General features: G+C 37.5%; 1 protein-coding gene across 1 annotated transcript in view; it reads right to left on the reverse strand.

Annotated features, from left to right (window-relative positions):
* Positions 1-459: 459 nt before the first annotated feature.
* Positions 460-24,775, reverse strand: part of LOC5567128 (DNA polymerase theta) — an 86,668-nt gene continuing 62,352 nt past the window's right edge. The window contains exons 4-8 of the mRNA XM_001651496.2: positions 18,540-19,287; positions 16,565-17,784; positions 2,073-2,182; positions 1,467-2,007; positions 460-1,303 (exon numbers count right to left, since the gene is read on the reverse strand). Of these exons, the coding sequence (XP_001651546.2) occupies positions 512-1,303; positions 1,467-2,007; positions 2,073-2,182; positions 16,565-17,784; positions 18,540-19,287 (3,411 nt within the window). The 3' untranslated portion in view covers positions 460-511. The remainder of the gene's footprint in view (positions 1,304-1,466; positions 2,008-2,072; positions 2,183-16,564; positions 17,785-18,539; positions 19,288-24,775) is intronic.

Below are 24,775 nucleotides of genomic sequence, written 5' to 3' on the forward strand. Positions count from 1 at the left end.
TTTCTCGACTTCCCAGGGCATAGAGTATCTTCGTACCTGCCACACGATATACACATGCAAAAATGGTCATTGGCATAGTAAGCTCTCAGTTAATAACTGTGGAAGTGCTCATAAGAACACTAAGCTGAGAAGCAGGCTTTGTCCCAGTGGGGATGTAACGCCAGAAAGAAGAAGAAGAAGCTCTTTTATTTGCCAAATAAAAAGGCTGTGCGTTTTTATTTTCATCAATTTGTTGTTTTAAAAGGAGAAAACTGCTTTTTCAGTTCTGACTTTTGTGCCATTTTTCTTGCACCTTAACTCGTAACACTTATGGAATGTGACTATTACAATTCATGTGAAGTGGAAAGACGTTGCAGCTGCGGATAGGACCTTCTAGGGATTTCGTATTCTGCATCACATATCAATGAGTCAATCAATCATAAAAGGATTTCGAAAAAAATAAAATACAATATTATTTGATTTTCTATCTAAAACAGCATCAACTTGTTCAGTCTTACAACTCACATCCATATCACACTTGAGTTTCCTGCATTTCTCCCCAACTGGCCCCCATTTTGACCTTTACCCTCAGCGGCAAACTGAGCTTCGCGCAGTTTTCCATACTAGATTTGAGAATTTTCGCCACCTTGCGAGACTGATCGCGTGGCACTTCGAAAATCAGTTCATCGTGCATATGTAGCACCAGTTCAACCTGTCCAAGCCGAAGCGTTTGACGATACTTTCTCAAATTGCGCATCATTCGCAGGATGGCGTTTTTCAGAATGTCCGCTGCCGAACCCTGAACCGTCGTGCAAACAGCTTGGCGTTCCGCTTCGGACCGTTTCTTCATATCAGTGCTGTGAATCGCTGGAAGATAGCGCCTTCTACCGGTGAGTGTTTCTATGTAGCCTCGTTCTCTCGTCACCTGAATCACCTTATCTGCATACCGGCGAATTTCCGGATAGGTCGAGTGAAACTGCTCCATCAGCGTGCGGGCCATATCCTCATCTACGTTCAATTCCGCCGCCATAGATTTAGCGCCCATTCCGTAGATCACTCCATACACGATAGCTTTGGTGTAGTTCCGCAACTCATCCGACACCAGGGCCTCATCTTCGATGCGATTCCATTTGGCGGCGATCCCGCGAAAGACGTCCTTGCCACCATTCATCACTGCCAGGAGCTTCCGGTCCTGAGACAAATGAGTTAGTACGCACAGCTCCAACTGGCAGAAATCCGCCGATAGAAGAATTCGATCGGGACCGGAACAGGCGAATGTACTTCGGCAGCTGAACACCTCGACTTGACCGGGGTCAATTTCAACCTAGAAAAGCGAACAAGATCGTTATTTTAAAAACTATATCAATTTCAGTAGGATTCTCTGCTCTCGACAGTTTTTGAAACTACCTTAAAAATTGGATCCATTTTGTTTGAAAAAACAATCAGGAGTTCTAACAACGGAATCCCACTGGTTTACCGATTCTTACCCTGAAATCCTTCACGACGGTTTGCAAATTGGGCTCATGCATGGAAATTCTCCCAGTAGAAGTGAAGCAGTAACTGTTACCATAGATCCGTTTCCCATCCCTAATTGCCCTGTACAGTGGTTCGATCGTCCGACTAAGGTTGCTCTCGATTTTCCTATACGCAATGACCAACGTTGCCAGCGGGGAATCAATCTTTTCCAGCACCTGACGGCAGGTTTTCACCCTACCGTTCCGTTCGCGGGGCACTTTCAAAGCAGCGGCTACTTCACTGGTGGACGCAAAGTTCAACCGGCGGCCTCCGTTCAACGTTCGAACCCGTTCACTGATCCGCTCTTGGGCCGTCTTGAGTCGTTCGATTAGGTGAGCTAATTTGTTAGCATCGGCTGGGAATCCCACCAGTTCCATCCGAGCCAGTGCCCCATGGATGGGCATTTCGCGCTGCACAAAAGTGGGCAGCATTTCCTGCGTTCGATCCAGTTGATCGAACTGAGCTATCTGGGCGCGGATCAGGTGTGACACGAGGAAGCTCTCTACGGTGCATCTAGGGGATTTGAAAAGATTTGAAGGTGACTATTTTGAGAAATTATAGAGTATGTTTCAGGGTACCTGATTTTTGCATCAATCGTGCTCATGTAGTTTGAACCTGGTCCGGTGGATCCTGGGCAACGACCCGCCATTTGACATAGTGAGGTAAGTTCTGGACAGTATTGCTGGACCTGCGTAAAGGATTGGAAATTAGGAATTTTTGGTATGAAATACAACTTAAATCTCCTTATCCTACAGAAAATATGATCACGGGGGGTATGAAAAGGAGCCAAGGAGATCATCACGATATAGCACATTCGGGAGTAATTGTATGCTAAATGTACGGAAAAAAGCTTATTCCAGAATTTCATGAATATTGGATGAAACATTTTTCACAATACCTACTTTAACTAAATTCAAATTCAGCTTAGATTTCACACACTTACACACATTTAACACTAGGCCTTATTTCTAGATCTTCTGTCAGCTTGATGCTACAATATTGAGTATCGAAAATGTTTAAATGAATATACTGAAAAGGCTTATTTTAGTGTTGAGCAGAGGAATATACATTTATAAATCTTTTCAAAGAAGTTAATGGTTTTAAATCGTATTTGTGGCTTGGCTTAAGCATCATATAGCTCGACGGAGCCAATAACACATATGGTTCTCACAAAATTCCGATGTAGGAAGAAGATGCCCAAAAAAAGAGAGATGAATTGTCCCAGAATTACCATAATAAACTGGAGTAAGGGATCTTCATTTTAACATGAGAAAACCATTTCCAGACTTTCTCCATCATTTGTATGGAAAGGAATCACTGTGCGTGCGCCGGACAAAAAGGCCCGTGATTTTATCGGACTCCACAATAAACAAAATATATAAAACGAACAGATGATTTTTGTTCTGAAATCTGACAGAATTTCTTCAGAAGTTCCTCTTGAAATTTACTATTTCTTTTGGAAAAAGTCTCCTGAGTCATTACAGTTAGAGATATTCTACAGACATGTCTCCAGGACTTCTCCTAGATACAATACAAGGATTAACAAACCCTAATACCCTGATCATAAATGAATAATAATCAAAGAATAATACAACAACATTTCAACAATGCAAAATTTTTGAATCGTTCTGCGATATTTAATCAGAAGAACAAATATGCATCAAAGCGAAATCCAAGAAAATCCAAGAGCTTCTACGAAAAAAAAACTAAATACTCTGTTCTATGTACATTTTGGGAAATGATAAAAGAGTAAGGTATCGCGGGGCAAGTGGGTTAATGGGGTAAGTGAAAACAATTGATATATTTTACTGAATATGTGAATTAACGTTTAAAACTCATGCGTAAACCTTCGAGGCAATTGAGAACATTACGATAGGTAAGAGATTTCTGAGATTTTTCAGCCATTATTGCATAATAGAGCGAAAAATTGTTAACCTGTCAACTGTTACTCCGTAACAAGTTGGCGACGAACAATCTTATTTTAATAATTTCAGTGGGAAAAGTTGCGGAAAATAATTTCCTGTACCACTTCTTAGTTGTCCTCTGTGACAGTTTCAAACTGCAATAAAAAAAGTTTTAGAATTAATTCGACGTAGACCTAAAAATAACTAAATTTAAACACCGTCAATTTTCTAATCAGGTGGGGCAAGTGAAAAGTTTATCATTAGAGATTGAATTTGTGTTTTCTCTTTAAGTAGCCATAAGTAAACATGGTTCGCAATTATCATAGGAAAACATAACGTGCTGATAATTCAAGAAACACTATACTCAAACGTTAAAAGCTATTAGAAATCATGGAACTTCTCTAAAATATGTTGCCAAACATTACAATATTAATATGTCTACTTCGGGCAGCCAATTGAAAGGAAAACTTTGACTGAAAAGTTGCAATATTAGAGAACACACGGGAATCTCGTGGAATGTCTATGTAAAGCTAGTTCAAAACATAAAAATGGGGTATAGGTCTATCCACATAAAAAAGATTCTAAGTACGTTATTGAAGGATTCCATTTGATTTCTCCCGAAGAGTTATCCGACGTCATATATCCGACTTTCTCAAAAACAAATAAAGAGCGGTGGAAATTCTACAGAGCAGAAATGCAATTGCTGTCCTATAATGTAAGAACTAACATTGGAAATGTTGCAGTCATAATGTTTTCGAATCATTTCAACTAACATAACTGAACAAAAGAAAATTCAAGTGAAAAGAATAACATTTTCTTTGTTTACATGTTACTTATGTTATTGTTCATTGGGAAGCCTTAACAAATGTTAAAGCTAATAGAAATCGTGAATATAACTGTTTGTTTTTGAATTTATTGTTCAAAACAGTAAACTTTTCAATTGCCCCACTTTTGGGGCAAGTGAAAAGTAAAGAGACATTTTTCAAAAACTTTTTCTATATTTTTTTCTTTAATTTTTCATAAAAAATCAATTTCAGCATGCTGCTTATATTTGGTGGGAGTCAAACTAAAAAATATAAACGACCTCATTTGTTTCAATTTAAAGTCTCTAGAATTTGAAGAATCTCAACTATGCGAATTCCATTACCCACTTGCCCCACGGTACCTTATGTAAAAATATAAGGCATTTAACTTGAAAAACGTTGATGGTTTTCAACTGTCCCTAATATGTCGTAAACTTACGGAGTGATGAAAGCGCCATCCTAATACTCGGCTTATTTTGCCATACATCTGCAGAAGTAATGATAATATGGTTTTTTTCCGTAACACAGGGTTGCAAGAACTGATGCTCATTGATCGTTGTGGAGAATAAATTCCTACAACTTTTTAATTCTTAATGGTACTATTTGAGGGATTCTTGACGATATACTTTTATAAATATCACTGAAGGAATTCCTTTTTTAGTCAGTAGCTATAGGAGTAGTACTGGGACTACTCCTGCCCAACATATGCTTTTATAAGCCTCTATTACATTCATCACACAGACGTTCCTAAGCAATGTTGCTCAAATGGTCACTGTGTACCCTAGCAGCAATCAACCCTTGCCGTAGTTTTGCAGTCTAGTATTCCAGACTAGTATTAAAACTATAATAAGACATGAAATACTACTAAAGTGGTTGAAGTGCAGAACGAAATAGTTTTATTGAAAGGTCCCCATTCCCCATTTCATTTCATCAGTCACTGTCACATAATTACCACACTTTTGCTGTCGTCACTTTTGTTTTTAACACTATCACCAATATCACCGATTATCACTCATTAACTTTCGTAATACACATCATAAATGTATACATACATCACACTACTTTCATAATAATTCATTTTTGTTACCATTTAACATCTAACCATCATAACTAAATAACTAAAATATAATAAAACTACGATTTAGCACTACGATCAATAAAGTAACAGTAGAAAAATAAAATCCCTTCGATAAATTTTACTGCACTCACTGTCATTATGAACACTCTTATCAGGAATGTGTTAAGAACTAGACAATAGTTTTTATATTCTGAGAAATAATTGCAGAATGTATTATAACCATCAATAATCTAGTAGCATAGACAAACAGACGTACCACTGAGGGTTCATATTAGTATTATTATGTATGTATTTTTAGCAAAACTATCACAATCACTTTCAATGCAATTTTCAAATATTTTCATCACCACACATTTCTTCAAAAATCATTATTAGCACCTTCACAATCACTAATTTTACAACGACGAATGCAACGCTCAATTCCACCAAACACCTATTCTTATGTTGCATTATAAAATTCTTGATCACACGTTAGCTTTGAAATTTATCCACCATTACTGATTAGTACAAAGGATGCTATAGCTCGTGTAAACGAACTGAACCACCAATAACCAGCACTGGTTTATAAGTAACTACTGAGCCCTGGCGGTCCCTCCGTTCGAAGAGGACCTGATAATATGCCGAACATATTAACAGATCCTCCGCCTGAATGCAGCCGTTTCATGAAAATCATGAACCGTTAGAGGTGTGCCAAAGTATTGGGAAGGTGATATGTTTCACAGACGGCTATTATTATGGTGCACCTTCTACTTTGGCACCGTCAAACCCTGTGATCATAGCCAGGGAAATTTCACTGAAGGAATTCCGATAACAATATCAGAAAAAAAAGAACTTCTCTTCAGTGGCTGGATTTTGGATGAATCCCTGGGTATCAAAAGTGTTTTAAAGGAAATCTCCGGAAAAGTATTCGGAAGAAAGTCAGTAGATATTCAATATGATGTTTCTGATCGAAGCCTTCAACGAATATTTGGAGGAAACCCAGGTGTAACACTTGGTGGTATACCTGGAAGAAGTTATAGTAGTTTTTTTTTTAATTTAGTAGTAGTTAGACCCTCGACTTAGTCTGCACAGTACTTCTGAAATTCCTGGAAGATATCCTGAATGAATTCTCAAGGCTTCGAACGAGTATATTGAAGGACTATAAGAGAAAGGAATCCTCGAATTAATTCTTACATCAATCTCTGATAAATAAAAATAACTGGAATTTTGAGATGTTCGATTGCAGAAATTGTCATTCTGAAAAAAAACGGCAGGGTATTCTCAAAAAAAAAAAACTCTATGACGAATAGCTAAAAGAAACATTCCAGTATTGTTAGGTGTAGTCTCTGGATGAATCCCAGAAAGAACTTCGATAGCAATTTTTCGTAGATGTTCATTAGTTTGATTCATTATATTGAGTAATTGCAAAACAATGTAGAAGAAATTTCTCAAGAAATCCCTGCTGCAATTTCCAAAAACAATTTTTGCGGGAATATTAGATTGTTTGCTCCAGTAAAATAACGAAAAAAAATCTAGAAAAAAAAACTCTTGGGGAATTTTTGAAAACATCGCTGATCATATTTTAAGGATAAACCCTAAGCAAAATCTTGAAACCATTATTTGAAGAAGTTACGAAGAAGACTTTCTTTGTTTTTTTTTTAGATATTCTAGAAGAAATTGTGCAGACATTCATATACAGAATTTCTTCTAGAATATCTGAAAGAAACCCTGCATTTCCTCGTACATCGTAGTTGCATCTTTCACTTGCCTCTTTCTTCCACTCTCAATCTATCACAGTTGATCTATTTTTTCAAAGAATTTACTAAAATCGAAAAACAAAAAAAAGGGACAAAAGTTCTTTATTAGTATCATTCCAAACATTACATTCATTTCTTATATCTAGGTGTTCTGTGTTATTTGACAACACTATCATCCTAATTTGGTAAAACAAATTTAAGATTTAATTAACATTTTGTTAACAACATATTACATTTCATTTGCCGTAGCAGTTCAGTTTTTTTACAGGTGAGTTGATTTCACCTGCTTATAAGAGAAAAAACAAACGTTTTTAATATACTTAACCTAACTTAACTTAAACATATAACGCATTAATCGTGGCAACAGAAGATTGTAACGATTTTTGCCTGAAATTATTAATTATTTTATTTGACATTTCTTCCAATGTTTCAACATTGGATATTCTATGTAACTCATTGGTACTATACCAGGGAGGAAGCCTCAGAATCATTTTCAAAATTTTATTTTGAATTCTCTGCAGAGCTTTCTTCCTGGTATTACAACAGCTAGTCCATATTGGTACAGCATACAACATGGCTGGCCTGAAAATTTGTTTGAATATCAACAGCTTGTTCTTAAGACAAAGTTTTGATTTTCTATTAATAAGGGGATAGAGACATTTTACATATTTATTACATTTGGCTTGAATGCCCTCAATGTGATTTTTGAAAGTTAAATTCTTATCTAGCATGAGCCCTAGATACTTAACTTCATCTGACCAATTTATTGGAACCCCTCTCATCGTGACAACATGTCTACTTGAAGGTTTCAAATAAAGAGCTTTTGGTTTATGTGGGAATATTATTAGTTGAGTTTTGGAAGCATTAGGAGAAATCTTCCATTTTTGCAAGTATGAAGAAAAAATATCCAAACTTTTTTGCAATCGACTACAGATGACACGCAGGCTTCGTCCTTTGGCGGAGAGGCCTGTGTCATCCGCAAACAAAGATTTTTGACATCCCTGAGGTAGCTCAGGTAAGTCAGATGTGAAAATATTGTATAATATTGGTCCCAAAATGCTGCCTTGGGGAACACCAGCTCTTACAGGTAGTCTTTCAGATCTGGAGTTCTGATAATTAACCTGAAGTGTACGATTTGACAGATAACTTTGAATTATTCTAACAATGTATGTTGGAAAATTAAAGTTTTTTAATTTTACAATCAAACCTTCATGCCAAACACTGTCGAATGCTTTTTCTATGTCTAGAAGAGCAAGACCAGTAGAATAGCCTTCAGATTTGTTGGAACGGATCAAATTTGTTACACGTAAAAGTTGATGAGTGGTCGAATGTCCATGGCGGAATCCGAACTGTTCATTGGCAAAAATTGAATTTTCGTTGATGTGGGCCATCATTCTGTTCAAAATAACCTTTTCAAAAAGTTTACTGATGGAGGAAAGCAAACTGATTGGACGATTGCTAGAAGCTTCTGCAGGATTTTTGTCTGGTTTTAAAATTGGAACAACCTTAGCATTTTTCCATTTGTCAGGAAAATATGCTAATTGAAAACATTTGTTAAATATATTAACTAAAAATGATAAGCTACTTTCTGGAAGTTTCTTGATGAGGATGTAGAAAATTCCATCATCGCCAGGAGCTTTCATGTTTTTGAATTTTTTAATAATAGTTCTCACTTCTTCCAAATCAGTCTCCCAGGCATTTTCGAAAACGTTCTCTTGATTGAGAATATTTTCGAACTCCTGAGTAACTTCATTTTCAATTGGACTAGTAAGTCCTAAATTAAAATTGTGCGCACTTTCAAACTGCATAGCAAGTTTTTGAGCTTTTTCGAAATTAGTTAGTAATAATTTGTTTTCCTCTTTCAATGCCGGTATTGCCTTCTGAGGTTTTTTCAAGATTTTCGATAATTTCCAAAAGGGCTTAGAGCCAGGGTCCAATTGAGAAATTTTATTTTCAAAATTTTTGTTTCTTAATTAAGCAAAACGTTTCTTGATTTCTTTCTGCAAATCCTGCCATATAATTTTCATAGCAGGATCGCGAGTGCGTTGAAATTGCCTTCTCCTCACGTTTTTAAGACGGATCAAGAGTTTAAGATCATCGTCTATAATCACGGATTCAAATTTTACTGCACATTTTGGAATTGCAATGCTCCGGGCTTCAACAATGGAATTTGTTAAAGATTCAAGAGCATTGTCAATATCAAGTTTAGTTTCTAAAGAAATGTTAACATCAAGATTAGAGTCAACATACGTTTTATATATATTCCAGTCGGCTCGTAAATAATTGAAAGTGGAGCTGATAGGATTGAGAATTCTTGGGATATTTGAAATGTAACAGGGACATGATCAGAATCAAAATCAGCATGAGTAATCAGTTGGCTACAAAGATGACTAGAGTCGGTTAAGACCAAATCAATCGTAGATGGATTTCTAGAAGAGGAAAAACATGTGGGGCTATCAGGGTATTGAATTGAGAAATATCCTGAAGAGCACTCATCAAATAAAATTCTGCCGTTGGAATTACTTTGAGAATTATTCCATGACCGATGTTTGGCATTAAAGTCACCAATGACAAAAAATTTTGACTTATTGCGAGTCAATTTACGCAAGTCAGTTTGGAGCAAATTAACTTGCTGTCCAGAGCATTGAAAAGGCAAATAGGCAGCTATGAAAGTATATTTACCAAACTGTGTTTCAACAGAAACACCTAAAGTTTCAAAAACTTTAGTTTCAAATGATGAAAACAGTTGATGTTTTATACGCCTATGAATGATGATTGTAACTCCCCCACATGCCCCATCAAGTCGATCATTACGATAAACAAAAAAGTTAGGATCTCTTTTGAGTTTAGATCCAGGTTTTAAATACGTTTCGGTAATAACTGCTATATGCACGTTATTAACCGTAAGAAAATTAAACAGCTCGTCCTCTTTACCATTCAGAGAACGAGCATTCCAATTTAAAATATTTAAATTATTATTTGGATCCATTAGAAAAACGTAATCCAATAACAATTTGATTTGTAAATTTTACACCTACTTGGACTGCTTCAGTCATAGTGGTGGCTTTGAACATTGCATCAATCATTAGATTCAATTGTTCAGTTAGAAAATTAAAATCAGAGGCAGACATGTCATGTGATTTCCCATTGGAATTTCCGGTAGACGAAGAAGCGGAGTTACCTGTGGCGGTAGGGTTTTTTCCATTTGATTTGAAACAAGTTGAATGGGTACCCATGGATCGAACAGGGGAGGAGTTCGAATTTCCTGCTACGATATCGGCAAAGGATTTACCGTGGGTAGATACATTCGAAATAGAAAGATTCGAACGGCTACCCGACGGATTAAAATTAGTTTGTGAATGAGCATGATTATGATCTTCCTGATGGGTATGATTCATGATCAAGCGATCGTTAACTGAAAAATGAGCATTGTTCGATACTCTACCAGGCAAATTCCGGAAACGACCGTTATCGTAACGGATATTATCTTTCATCTGCCTGGCACGAGCCTCAATGACCTTTTTGCGTGAAGGACAATTCCAAAAATTGGACTTATGGTTAGCCCCACAATTACAACATATGAATTTGGTGGTATCTTCCTTCACTGGACAGACGTCTTTGGCGTGAGAAGAACCTCCGCAAATCATGCATTTAGCATCCATGCGACAATTTTTTGTACCATGACCCCACTTTTGGCACCGACGGCACTGAGTGGGGTTCTGATAATTTCCTCCAGGTTTCTGGAAATGTTCCCATGTCACACGGACATCAAACAAAAGTTTTGCTTTTTCTAAAGCTTTAATATTATTTAGTTCTTTTTTGTTAAAGTGAACTAAATAAAATTCTTGAGAAAGCCCTTTCCGAACAATGCCAGATTGGGTTCTCTTTTTCATAATGATTACTTGGACTGGGGAAAATCCAAGTAAATCATTTATTCCATTTTTGATCTCTTCAGGTGATTTATAGTCACTTGAGAGACCTTTCAAGACAACTTTGAACAAACGTTCAGTTTTGTCGTCATAGGTAAAAAATTTGTGCTTCTTCTCTTCAAGATGTTTGAGAAGAAGCTCACGAACTTTAAGAGTTTCCGGCAAAACGCGACAGTCTCCTTTCTTTGCGATTTGGAAGGAAACCTTGATTCCCCTAATGGAGTTCAAGATCTCCTGCCTAAATCCCCCAAATTCGGAACAACTGACCACGATAGGCGGCACTCTTTGCTTCCTCACTTGAATCAAAGAGCCTGGGCTAGAGGCTGCTTCGATTTGGTGTTCGGAAAATTTGTCTAGAGCATCGAACTGATTGCTCATTTCGATACAATTATTCATTTCACCCTTGGAAGAAAGTTCGCATTCCGGGGAAGCGTCCTTTCTTCCATTCTTGCCACGTGTAGTGACAGTTTTAAAACCCACTTTTTTGGAAGGAAGTAGTGAATTCAGAGATTCACCCTTCCTTTTGTTTGTTGTTGATACCATGTTTAATTAATAAACGAAAGAAGACGTGACCTTCGAAAGGTTTTTTCCCAAGACGGTGTCCAAGAAGGATTACCACCGCTAGCTTTCGTCAACGGGTCCAACGAAAAATCGAAGGCACGGGTCCAAACAAGGATCGTAAAGGGATCAATAGTAGAAAAAAATAGTACTGAAAAGTACTGTTTTGGTAGCACTGAAATGTACCGTTTTTAATTTTAGCACTGAAAAGTACTGTTTTTGTAGCACTGAAAAGTACTGTTTTATTGCTTTAGGTAGTTTTTAAGAAAACTTCCAAGAGCAGAGAGAATTCGTGTACGCACAGCACGAAGGTACGATGCGCACTGAACACTATGTAAATCATTTCGACCTTTTGTCTTTGGACCTTTTATCCTTTCGAACTTTTGTCTATAAACCCCTGATACATAGACAGTGTGCTAACTAAAAAGCAAACCTCTAAGCCTGTCATAAAATTACCACTTCTACACCTTCCTGCATGAAATGGCGTAGATGCAGGGGTACATCCGGTCTACTGTGGACCAGTTTCAAATGGATCATCAATTCCTCCCTCTTCTCCTCATTGGTCTGCATTATAACGTGGCATAAACAGATACTACTCATGAAATATGAAACCAAGTTTTTTTTTTAACTGCAAGATAACTTCGGTCTGGGAGGGAGAAACCGATACGAAATTTCTGTACGTCAAAGTGAGCCGAGATTCTGCTGTCAAGAACTGTCACTGTGAACCGGTATCTTCAACAATGAACAAATTTAATGAAAGCGCGTCACAACAAAAGAAAACTAGCGATTTTCATTAAGTTAGCCTTGATTGTCGTTTAGATAAAGACCATAGTTATTCATGCATATGATTTTTATTTTTATTGGAAAAAGTAGAAAAATGTGAATTTAAATTCTTTATATTCAATAAGAATAAAAGCTGCTCTCGTGCCTTTACTTTTGAATAAGCATGAGTTGATTCTCATTTGATTTTGATTACCTTTTATGAAATGTAAAAATATGTTATGATCAATTAAACGCTTTTATCATGTTTGTCCATTGTTTGAGATCCCAGCTCGCAGTGGCTATTCATGACAGCAGAATCTCGGCTCATCTTGGCGTACAGAAATCGTATCGTAAATTTATCAGTTTCTCCCTCCCAGGTCCTAAGCAGTCATCTAGTTGGTTCCTTGTGTAAGTGCAGTTAATCTGGCGATACTGGAGTAGCAACCACTGGCGGTCAATAGGCCTTTTCATGTGATAGGTTCGTCTATGCATTTGTTCACATCGGTAGAGAACCGGTGCTAACACGGGCAATTTTTCAAATGAGTATTTCACGGGATAAATTGAATGATTTTGTTTGTTTAAGAGGAAAATAACCATCATCGTTTTTCAAATTTTCATAACAAGTTTCTCTGCTCAAAATTTAAACTATGCTCAAGAAAATCTATCATTGCATTGTAATTGGATCGCTTTAAATTTCAACAAGAATTTTTGATGATTGCTGATGATTGAATGATGGATTCTTGAGCCTTAAAGGCACACTATGAAGAAATTACATAGAACTTGTTAACAGGCTGCACAAAACGTTTAACCATCTAAGATATTGAGGCTCAAGGGGCCGAAAATTTGTAAAACAGATTTTGGGGGGCAAAAATATCAGAAAGGGGGCGAAAAGGCTATTTGAAAATAATAACTCTTATTTTTTTTTCAGGACACACATCTGAAGGTTAATCAACTCCAAACTTAACTAATTCCAGGATCATTTTACCTTGGATCGATACATATCGAATCAGGGTCATTTCAAAATTATGATAGACTACAGCTGATTATTGTCAAACACATGCATTCAGGTTTTTTAATATCATGGGAGTTTTAAGAATGGTCAGTACTTAAGATTTTTACAAGGTCGGATGATAAGTCATAGATAACATTTAAAACATAACATATTTTGTGTGTACAAAATATGTATCTGAGAATTTTTTGAACTTTTTGCAAATGCCCAATATTTTATATGAGGATTTTTTATGTGGGAACTTTGAGGTTAGAAAACAATTATTTTTTTCATTGGCATCCAGCATTTTTACAGAAAAAAGAAGATTTGTTTGCATTTTTTCTAATAATTTCTCATGGTACAAATCATTTTAGCGACAAATTTTACTTGGCGTTAGAAACCATTCTTGATTTTCATATATTTGTTCAGTGTTTTTGGATTGAATGAAAAAAAAATGTTCTCAGAAACGTCAAACATTTATTATTCACAATTTCTAAATACTATTGCAGTAATTTCAGAAATAAAAGATAAAACAGTATGCAATCACCATTAACGAATCATCCCCCAAGTACGTCGCAAGTTGGCGCCTATGCATAGGTATATTACCTTCAAATAATTTAAACTGGGCTGAACTTTTATCAAAAACGGATTAAGTAACTTGTAATGCACGCAAAATATTGTTAAAATTGCTATTATAAATTGCAATCTATTAAATCATTCCTGATAATTTAGGGTTATCGATATTTAGGAAAATATTTTTGAATGTACATATAAGTTATTGTATGATGAATCTGTGGATATGCGAGTCAAAGACATTTTTTGACGTACAGCATTACATAAAATATTGAAATCACATATCAGGCTGGGTGCTGCGGTCTGACTCAATATGCTTGTCAAGCGGGAGCCTGATTGCCGGAGCCAAACATTTAAGATTGCGGTTATGTTACTTGTGAGAGAGTAAAGTAATTTAATGAAAAAGTATTGTTATCTCAGAGATACAAGTTTTATTTATTTTTGTCGTTTTTTCATATTGCAACAAATTGTTGAATAGTCTAAATAATATTTAACGAATATACTTATTTCAACAACGGTGTACTTATTATACACACAAGGATAAATACTTGACATTCCATACGCAACATTTTAGACTTGCTGGTTGAGCATTTCTTCTCCATGCTTTCGGTCCTCCAAATAATCTTCAAAATCAGGAGCTTTATGCATAATATTTGAGTTTGTGAGTAATGAAGAAAGTGAAAGCGTTCGAGATCGGTAGTTCCGAATTGATTCATCAGAATCGTCGTTTTCGATGTTATTAGATTTGATGCCAGGAATCGAGCCCGCACCTTCTTGATTGAGGGGGTATGCTACGGCCGGAATAATAGAAGCATCATGCGGGGGTCAGCCGTCAAGTCATCATTATCACTTGAGCCACATGGAGCAGAGAATAACATCCATCGGTAAACGATAGAAGCTGTTGTAATACACAGGCACAGTTACATAAAAATGGAATAGATCCATCGCAGACCCGCTATTAGCCGATTTCACAATGATAAAGTCATGCGAGCTAGAACGCATTCATGCTCTTCAGAGAGAGATCAGAGAGCGAAATTTAATAAACAGAGAAAGTAAAGTGACGTTTGAGGGACTAACACGACAAACCCAATTCTTCGCAAGAAGCATATTTCAAGATTTGCTTGAAAATAAAAAGGGGTTCAGTTCGCAGCACCCAGATATCAGGGGGCGATTCCAGATAAGTATTGGCCTTAAGGGGGCGAAAGTTGAAAAAGTTTGGGAAGCACTGCTTTAGGGTAAAATGGCAGGCTGACTCTTCTAGTTTCTTCTTTAATTGGTTCTAATAAGAACGATAAGTGTTATGTCTTGTCTCGCGTCGCGTCTTGTGTGTGTTTAACCACACATTTGTCTTAGAACCATGATAAAACATTTTCAAACATTCCGACATAAATATCAATAATATCAATTTTAATAATTACCAAAGTCTTTCCCGATATAGTTCACCAAAAATACCTCCATTTTTTAATCTTTTGCTTTCCAGGTCCAGAATAAAAATAATGTTGTGTTTACTATAATAAAAATCTGTATGGCAGTTTGATCATATTCATATGTTGTGCTGGAATTTTGAGTGCAACTGGCAACTCTGAGTAATAGAGATATCAGTAGTGAAATTTGTACTTAAGATGTTGGGAGGCCGTATCTTAGAAGCCTGAAATAAACACCAAATTGTATGTATAATCTCAAGTTCTAATAATAAAAAATGAAAAATGAATTACTGCTATCACGAAGGCTGCTCTCGATAATTGCAACAAACTTCAATGAATTTGAGGTAAAATCCAATGCGACGAGGACAATACGGAGACCACCATACGAAGCCTCAAAGAGATCGAAGAGCAGAGTAAGTTATGGCAGAAGTATTGCGAGGAGGAGGAAAAAATGTGTTTCTGAAAGTGTGCTGGTGCGACAAGGTAATTCCAAAAAATCGAAGAATTATTCCATCTGCACTTGATGAAATGTACAACAAGTGTCGATTCAAATATGCTAAAATTTCAACAGTAGCCGTCGTGGGCGTTGTCTTTGATCCCGGTGGCAATTGTATGAGCAAGTCGCACGGAGAAAGAACAATGAACGGCAGTACGACAGTGCTAACTGCAGGTCGCCAGTATTGCCGTTGTGTTGTTTCCAGATGATCGCCATTCCATGTGAATACAGCAATCACTGTTCAGACCGGTTACCAGTTTCACGGGTAGGGGTATGTTGTGGTGGAATTTTGAGTGAAACTGGTAACACTGAGTGATAGAGATGTCAGTAGTGAGATATCTACTCAAAATGTTGGGAGGCCGTATCTTGGAAGACCAAAATAAAGACCAAATTGTATGTATAATCTTAATTCCTGAATTCGATTAATAATAAAAAATGAATTACTGCTATCGCTCTCAATCATTGATTCTCAGTAACGGCACTTTTGATGCGATTATTTCTAAGCCCCTTCATTTAAGGTGAAGATGAATCGAAGCCAAAGTTCAAATTTTCAAGAACACGAATCTGGAGAACCAAACATCCGATTAAGCTAAAAACTTAATCGATTGGTCACTAGCTCATGAAAATTTGAAATTTGGCTTCGATTCATCTTCACCTTAAGTGCCTAAATTTCACTGCTGATTTTCAGACAATTTACCAAAAACCCGACGCCAAAGTGAATCAGTAGTACCCAAGTAGTTGTTTACTATGCTTTCTGTTAAAATAGTAATTTTATTGACCATTTTCTGAAAGAAGTGGTAGGTGTTAGAAAATACTCACCATAGCTTGCAGTGGAATAACCTTTTCCTCGGCTTGTAACAACCAACAGGCGACCTTCGGATCGCGAAGACTAGTAATCACTTCTTGCTCCAGAGACAACAGTCCACTTCGATATATCGCCTTGAGCTGTTCCTTGGCATCGTACATGTCAACGGTGACGTTTTCTCGCTCCAACAATCTACCAACCATCGATATCTTCTGATCACATTTTACTGCACCGCTTTTTCGAAGATTCACATAATAAACTACATTGTCGGAATCATCTCCACCAACTTCCGGAAACGTGAACGCAGCTCCACTGAGATAAAAGTTATCGAACAGAAAAGGATAGTTCCGCACAATTTCATCTTGATTGGTTTTCACTTGTTGGTTGATCAGCAAATTACCGCCAATAACTGACTTGGAACGATCAAACTGACTAATAGCAAAAGAAACACTAACAGAATCGGATTGATCTAAAATAGCTGCAAATTTCTCGAATAACCTTGCATCGACACAAAGATCTACAACGTTCAAGCTTTCGTATTTACCGCCACCTAGCTGTTGCGATGGCACTTTATCATCACTCAACACGTGCGAAAAGTTCATTATAAGTGAATTGTGGAGCTGCTCTATTTCCCTATTGCTGTCCAGATCCGATACTTCGAAAGAAACTACCGAGGGCATTTGCTGGCGTCGTTCAGACGCGGACGTTTCTTTCGTTTTTATTTGAACAACAGCTTGTACAGGTGTGAATAGGTTTTCGCTGTCAACCTTTTCCATTGGAAGCGATTCATTTGCTTCCTTGCTCCCAGAGTTTTCCTCCCAATCCGGATTACGCACACCCATCTCCAGCTGTATATATTGCCGAGCTTCCGTCACCAGTAAGTGGGCCGCTTCCTGAACAGTCAAACCAGCTCTTCCCGTCACGTACAGATTGCGCTGATTGAGTCTCCGTCGTGTTTCAAATTCTTCCTCGCCTTTGCGCTGTTGTTCCGTTTCGAAGCTCATACAATTGTACAAGATTTGCTCTATCTTAAGGGGATCGCTGTTGGCCAACTCCAAGAGCCCAGTCACGCCGGCATTGAATAGCAACCGGGCTCGTTGTCCATTCAAACTAGCTATGCGCATCAGGTCGAGAAGATCCGGCTGTACTCCGAAGTAGAGGCGTTCTCTGAACTGTGTGATGATCATCGCCAGCAAATTCCAGTTGAGCGATGTGCAGAACGCAGTGACGATACCTGGAAATGCATGATCAACGACCATTCATGAGTAATTCTCGCTGAAACTAAGCCGTCATCGGCACATATCGTTAGAAATCATTTTTTGTCTCCATTCACTAAAAGTAGAGAAGCGTTTTGGTTCATTTAAATTGGTGGGCAGTTTGCATAAAAGCCTGTTTATGGATAAATGTTAGTTATTTCTTAACGTGATGTCTTATAATTCCAAGGATTGAATGCTTAGATAATTGAGAGTATCTTTCTTTTGTTGATTTTTATAACAATAATAATCCGTAGCAATCATGAGAGTCTATTTATCATCTTCTGCTACAGCTCTAATTTGATCGTGTGGATTACAGTGTATGATACAGTTCATCAACACTAGCTTCAAACCTGTGGGACAGTATTGCTATCATATGTTCGAGAATTCTTATCATGCTCTCTTTTAGGGGCTCTCGCTGGCTGAAGAGTTAACCAAAACGATTCTTCTCTAGTTTGTACATATTCTTGCGAACAGCGATAGCAAATATGAATTCTAACGATATGTGCCGATAGCGGCCTAGTTTCATTTATTCTCTTTATTAACGAGATCTTTAGCCCCGGGCTAGTTCATCTTGGAAGTCGTCACTATAACTTTTTTGTCATAAATGACTATCTCAGGGACGGGATTCGATCCCAGGTCCTCGACGAGAGATGCGTGTGTTCTAACCACTGCATCAGGTCCCTCCCCCCGGCCCGGAGAATTGCTCACATATTACAATTTCAAGCCAACATACCTGCAAACGTGGACGCAACCTGCTGTAGACTCTGTAGTAATCCTCGAGAGCACTGGAATTGCTGGGCCACCACACTTAGTGGTTCTTCGTCGACAAGTCGCTTCAATGCCAAAGCCGTGTAGAAACGTTTGTGCGTCATGAGGCTTTCGTGGTCTGCTTCGCCGATCTTACCGCGCAAACCCTTCACCAAAAAGGCATCTCGAATGCCTATCAGCTCACCAACCCGTCTCATTGCCGCGTCCATGTTCTCCCATCGCTCGAGAAAATCTACCCAGCTGATGTTCTGCCACTGATAGCTTACGGAGTATGGCGTCACCAGATAAATGGCGTGCAGTTCGGATTCTAGTACGAAACACTGTCGAGATTTCTGCAGCTCGCTGAACAACAGGAATCCATCTCGAGGTGCCATCGAAGCTGACAGGCATGCATTACCAAGCGGGGTAGAAACCAGCAACGTTTCGCCACTTTCCACATTGGTTTGCATTCGGATGAATTCGTATTCTAGCAGGAAACGGACACAGTTCGCTATGGGATCGATCCTGTCCCTCTCCTCATGATTGGTATCTGACTTGCCTTTCTTTGACCACGCCACATGCCGATGGTTTTGTTCTAGTGAATCTATGGTAAACGAGAAGCGGCACTTTTTCTCACAACTGAACAGCGTACAGTTGACGAAGCTTTCCAGATCTGCAGTGCTGGACGCCACTCCGGAAGCGATGATCTCCAGGATGGCGCGTTTCAGGTGGCTCTGAAATTGGAGAAATACGTGGATGAGACATGTGCTTCTCATATACTGTAGTGATGGCAATTGATGAAATTCTTAATTTTCTCAGTTTTAATAATCTGAGGTAGTTTGCAAAAGCTGGGTCATAAACTGCGAGGACTGCAAAGGTTCATCGCATCCCACAGTTGCTTCATAACGGACAGACGTGTTGTCCTCGAAAGGTGGAAGCAGCAATACGATGAACATCTGAATGACAAAAACACAGAGGATCACGACAGTGATGTGGGAGTGATGACTATGTCATTACAGCGGACAATGGAAACAAACCATTTCCTACTATGAGAGACGTTAAGGATGCCACCATTTAACTGATCAAGAATCACAAGACCCAGATCTTGGATTTCGACTCGAATGAGCCGTTTGACAAGAAATCCTTTGAACACCGACTTACCGGGAAACAAACGGCTGACTAGAGTCAAAGTGAAATTTCAACAGTAACCGTTCCGTGAAGTAAAATTGCAGTATGAAAGTTATAGGAGACATAGGTAAAATGAATGATTTCGAAGTTATTGACCCTTTTAGGCCCTACCTAGATGAAACACAATAATATTATTACATTTTTGAGACGCTTCTGATAAGCCTTTCAGATTTCGTGGCCATGTGTTTAGTGTTGTCAGACAAAGCGCATTGTGTTATTAAAGAGAAACACGTGGTAACACTATCAAACTGGTGGATTATTGGGAAACAGATTTCGGTTCTGGAACATTGAGACATTTATACGGGTCTACCACAAAGGGCCGAATCACAAAAGGCCAAATCTCAAAAGACCGAATCACAAAAGACCAAATCACAGAAGGCCGAATCACGGAAGGCCAAAATTTTAGAGAAAGCTACAATTATTCAGCTCATTTTTCTACAATGTTATGGACATTTTTTCAATAGGGTAAGCGGGAAAAGATGTACAAGTAACATTACTAGCTGAATAAGAGTGTATGGTTAGTGTTTTTAGGGTGCGTCAGCTGGTCTATTCTTAGCTGACACGCCTAAAATAAAAAATCTGTAATTGGAACTTAAGTAGTCGTGCTTTGTATTTTGTACAACATAACTGTAAAAACCTCGCGAAAACTGGATGGGTATACTGTGCCTGTTCGATTTTGGCATCATGTCAAAAATTTTCATGTTGCCAAAATTGAACCGTTCCAAATTTGCATGATTGTTTTTATTAAAACTTGTATCACCGTAATAATAGCATAGCATAGCATAGCATAGCATAAACTGACTGTACATGTCAATGGTTGCTACTCCGTGATTGATCGGAACTGGTAAGAATTGCACTACGATCCAAATGAATAAGGGATGGGAGTTTCCGCTTACTCTCGAAGTGCAATTTTAGCAGATCTAATATTATTGATCAATAACGGCGCCGGCCAAGTCCTTACAGTCAGTTGGGATGGGGAAGGAATGTTAGGGTGTAATGATTGTTGCTTCTAGAGACCGAGAATACCTCTGCATCTCCACAATCACCACGGGAAGGGTGTTTATTAGTGAGGAAGGAAAAGATCTGGGAGTCACCTCTGGTCGGTGATGCGATCCATGGACAAGGGGGAAATATACGACTTGTATTTAAAGCTAGTTTTGTATTTTTGTCTCGAGAAGTTTTTGGAAAAATTACGTCAACATCTATAATGTCGAACAATTCAAAAGACGTTTTTATTAATGACGAAAACTGAAAATTACATGTATATATTTTAACTTATATGAAACAGGAATAATGCCGACACTTGTAGTGACGAACCATACATAGTTTGTTTGAAAATTACATATGAGTATTACTGTGCATTTTGTCTCGATATGGTAGAAGTTTTAGAAAATACGTCAACATTCACAATGTCGAACAATTCAAAGGATAATTTTTAATAATGTCAAAAAGAGAAAAATATATGTATATTCAAATTGTATAAGAAAAAAGCATAATGCCGACACCTATAGTGACAAACCATACAAAGTTTGTTTTAATATTACATAAAAGTTACGCTTTCAAGAAAATATGTGTTATCATAAGCATGAAACGAACTCACCAGTTGGCCATCCATTCTCGACTGAACACAAAACTGACACTGACAGCAAAACTTCTTGGCGTCCCGAAAATAAACCGTCTTGCTTGGGCCTTCCCAAATACGTACCCAGCAAGACGCTCCAAAACAAAGGGAGAAAAAAAAAAAAAAATCTCCGGCGACGAAAACACGCGCGAAACCGTCAACAAACTCTATCGGACGACGCAAAACCGAACCGTCCTGCTTGGGCTTCTCGAAGCACTACCCAGCAAGACGCTCCAAAACAGGGGGAAAAAATTCTCCGGCAACGAAAACGCGCGAATCCGTCAGCTAAATCAATCGGACGACGCAAAACCGAACTGTCCTGCTTGGGCTTCACAAAGCACTACCCAGCAAGACGCTCCAAAACAGGGGGAAAAAAATTCTCCGGCAACGAAAACGCGCGAATCCGTCAGCTAAATCAATCGGACGACGCAAAACCGAACTGTCCTGCTTGGGCTTCACAAAGCACTACCCAGCAAGACGCTCCAAAACAGGGGGAAAAAAATTCTCCGGCAACGAAAACGCGCGAATCCGTCAGCTAAATCAATCGGACGACGCAAAACCGAACTGTCCTGCTTGGGCTTCACAAAGCACTACCCAGCAAGACGCTCCAAAACAGGGGGAAAAAAATTCTCCGGCAACGAAAACGCGCGAATCCGTCAGCTAAATCAATCGGACGACGCAAAACCGAACTGTCCTGCTTGGGCTTCACAAAGCACTCTAAAACTTGTATCACCGTAATAATGACCACGAATTAAATTTACCTATTTTGAATATGATAAGCCTTAAGAAAGCCCAGTCAATCATTGAGATTGACAGGATTTGTGACTGACCATGATCCATTTTTGTGTACATGGATTTCCGTGTTGCCAAGTTCAAACCGAGTCAAAATCGAACGGGCACTGTATGATGAAAAGTATTCTTAGTAAATTTAATATTTTTAAGATCATTTAAGGTGATTATAAAACGAAGCCAAACTTTGAATTTTCAAGTACACAAGACTGGAGAATCTGACAAGAGTTCGCGTTGAGAATCAATCAAATTGCTTGCTTGCTGGTGGTGTCCAATGGGATAAAATTCGAGGAGCACTATTTGGTTCTTAAGTCTTGTGCTCTTGAAAATTTTAAGTGTGGCTTCGTTCTATAATCACCTTAAACACTTGTTAGGGTAAAACGCCAAATGTTGAACGGTTAAGATATACGTTTTTTTGTTATTTGATTTTCATGGAAATTCTGATAGAAAGGTTGCTAAAAAAGCATTCAACACCGTAGACGATTGTTTAACATTGTTTTTGTTACATTTTTGGCACTGTAATGTTCATTTTTAATTGAAAAATATGTATTTAAAAAGATAGTTCTACATCCAATTGTTGAATACATACATAACCCATCTTATCCTAATGTTGAACGATTGTCGCTAAATGTTGACCGTTTTACTTCCGCATTCATTAAACTTGCAAGATCGCGCTCCTCGTCGGTTGTGAGAACAGAGTGAAATTCAAAAAAAAAATCAGAATATAGTCAGGGATGCAATTAATTATACTTAACTGAATCGCTTTTTTCACCATTGAGCGGTTCCACGCCGTTTCGCAAACCCGATTATTTTTGTATTTTTTGAATCGCCTGAAAATTTGCATACAGATTCTTTATGACCAAAAATGCCATTATGCACTTTCAGACCACCATTTTGAACTTCGCCTTATTTTTTGAGAAGGGCGTATCGGAAAATGCATGGCAAATCTTTAAAAAACTGTAACTCGAAAACGGTTTGTCTGATCGATTTGAGATCTTCTACATAGTTGTAGGTATTGCTTAGGACTATATGGAGAAAAATATGCACGGTAAAAAAAAGTTACAGATTAATTTTTAATTCAAAAACAAAATTTTAAAATCGATTTTCTCCAGAAACGCAGTTTTGATTTTTTTTTATTTTTGGATATGTTTTAGGGGACAACTTAAGTAATTAAATGCACAATGTTTCAAAATGGAAGAATAATGGACAAAAAAGTTATGTTTTAAAAAATTACAGATTTAAAAAAAACGAAAGAGAGGAAAACTCGTTTTTCCAACTTTCCCGGTGAATATCCTGGGATTTTTATACACACAAACACGTCGGAACCCTTGAGGAACAAAACGGAGAAATTATCATTCAAATCCGTTGACCCGATCGTAAGCCATTTCGTGGCATACAAACATCATTCCATTTTTATTTATATAGATTTTCAAATAAAAAAAGAAAAATAGGCCCTTTTCAAGCATATTTCGTGTTTCTCCATTCCAGAAAAAAATTATTTTGATTGAGCGAATCGTAGCTAAATCGTTTATCGGTTGATCAAAACATTGATGCTTAAGTATTGAAAAAAGAGTGCACGGTAAAAAATATAAACGATATTTTCAAATGAAAATTTGAAGCTAATAGTTCTTAAAAACCGCAACATTGATGTTTTTAATTTTTGGATATATTTTGCGGTTGTTGTAGGTATTGTTTAGGACTATTTGGAAAAAAAAATATGCACGGTAAAAATAATGACAGATTTTTTTAATAAAAAAAAATAAAAATCGATTTTCTATGAAAAGTTATCTGTGATTTTTATTATTTTTGGACATGTTTTAGGGGACAACTTATGTGATTTATTGCACAATGTTTCATGATGGGAGATTTATGGACAAAAAAGTTAGAATTTTATAAAATATTACAAATTTTGAAAAAAATCGAAATAAAGGAAAACAATATTTTTTTATGTGTTCATTTGATAGTACAGAAAATGCATTGGAAGAGTACTAAAGTAAAATTTTTCTAGGTTGCATCAATTTCAAACATATTGCGTGTTTTTCCATTCCGGTAAATTTTATTTTGATTTCAACAACACAAACCAAGTCAAGTCAAGTACACAACACTGAAGACGGCTTTACAGTTGAGGTTTAAATACGCGTATCTGTCGAAGGATACAATAGTAGAATTAAAAGGGACAGTACTACTCATCTTTTTTGTATATTTACAGGCATTCTACTAAACAGGCTCCACAAGGGTTTTCATCACTTTTGCCTGTGTTAGTAGGTATGATGAACAAACACGTTTTTCCCATACCCATACATTTGGACATGGTAAATGAATAAAAGAAAAACGATGCCTTTTTCAAACGTACTTCATGGGTACAAAAATAATGCGGTATGTTGTCAAGTTTTATCACTGTAGCAATCATCATTGAAAAAAATGCGGTACAAAACCTTCGTGGTGTGAAGTACCTATGTAGTATATAAGGTACGTCTGAAACCGTGAGAGCATTAGTGTTATATCAACAGTGATTGTTAAGTGATTGTAGGTGACGTTTATTTGCCTGCACTCAGGCAAATGGACTATCGATAAACATAGGAACCCCTTATGAAAATTCGCCACAAGAAATCGGGTTGAAATTC

Source organism: Aedes aegypti, chromosome 2, assembly GCF_002204515.2.
Source record: "Aedes aegypti strain LVP_AGWG chromosome 2, AaegL5.0 Primary Assembly, whole genome shotgun sequence".
Taxonomy (NCBI): Eukaryota; Metazoa; Arthropoda; class Insecta; order Diptera; family Culicidae; genus Aedes; species Aedes aegypti.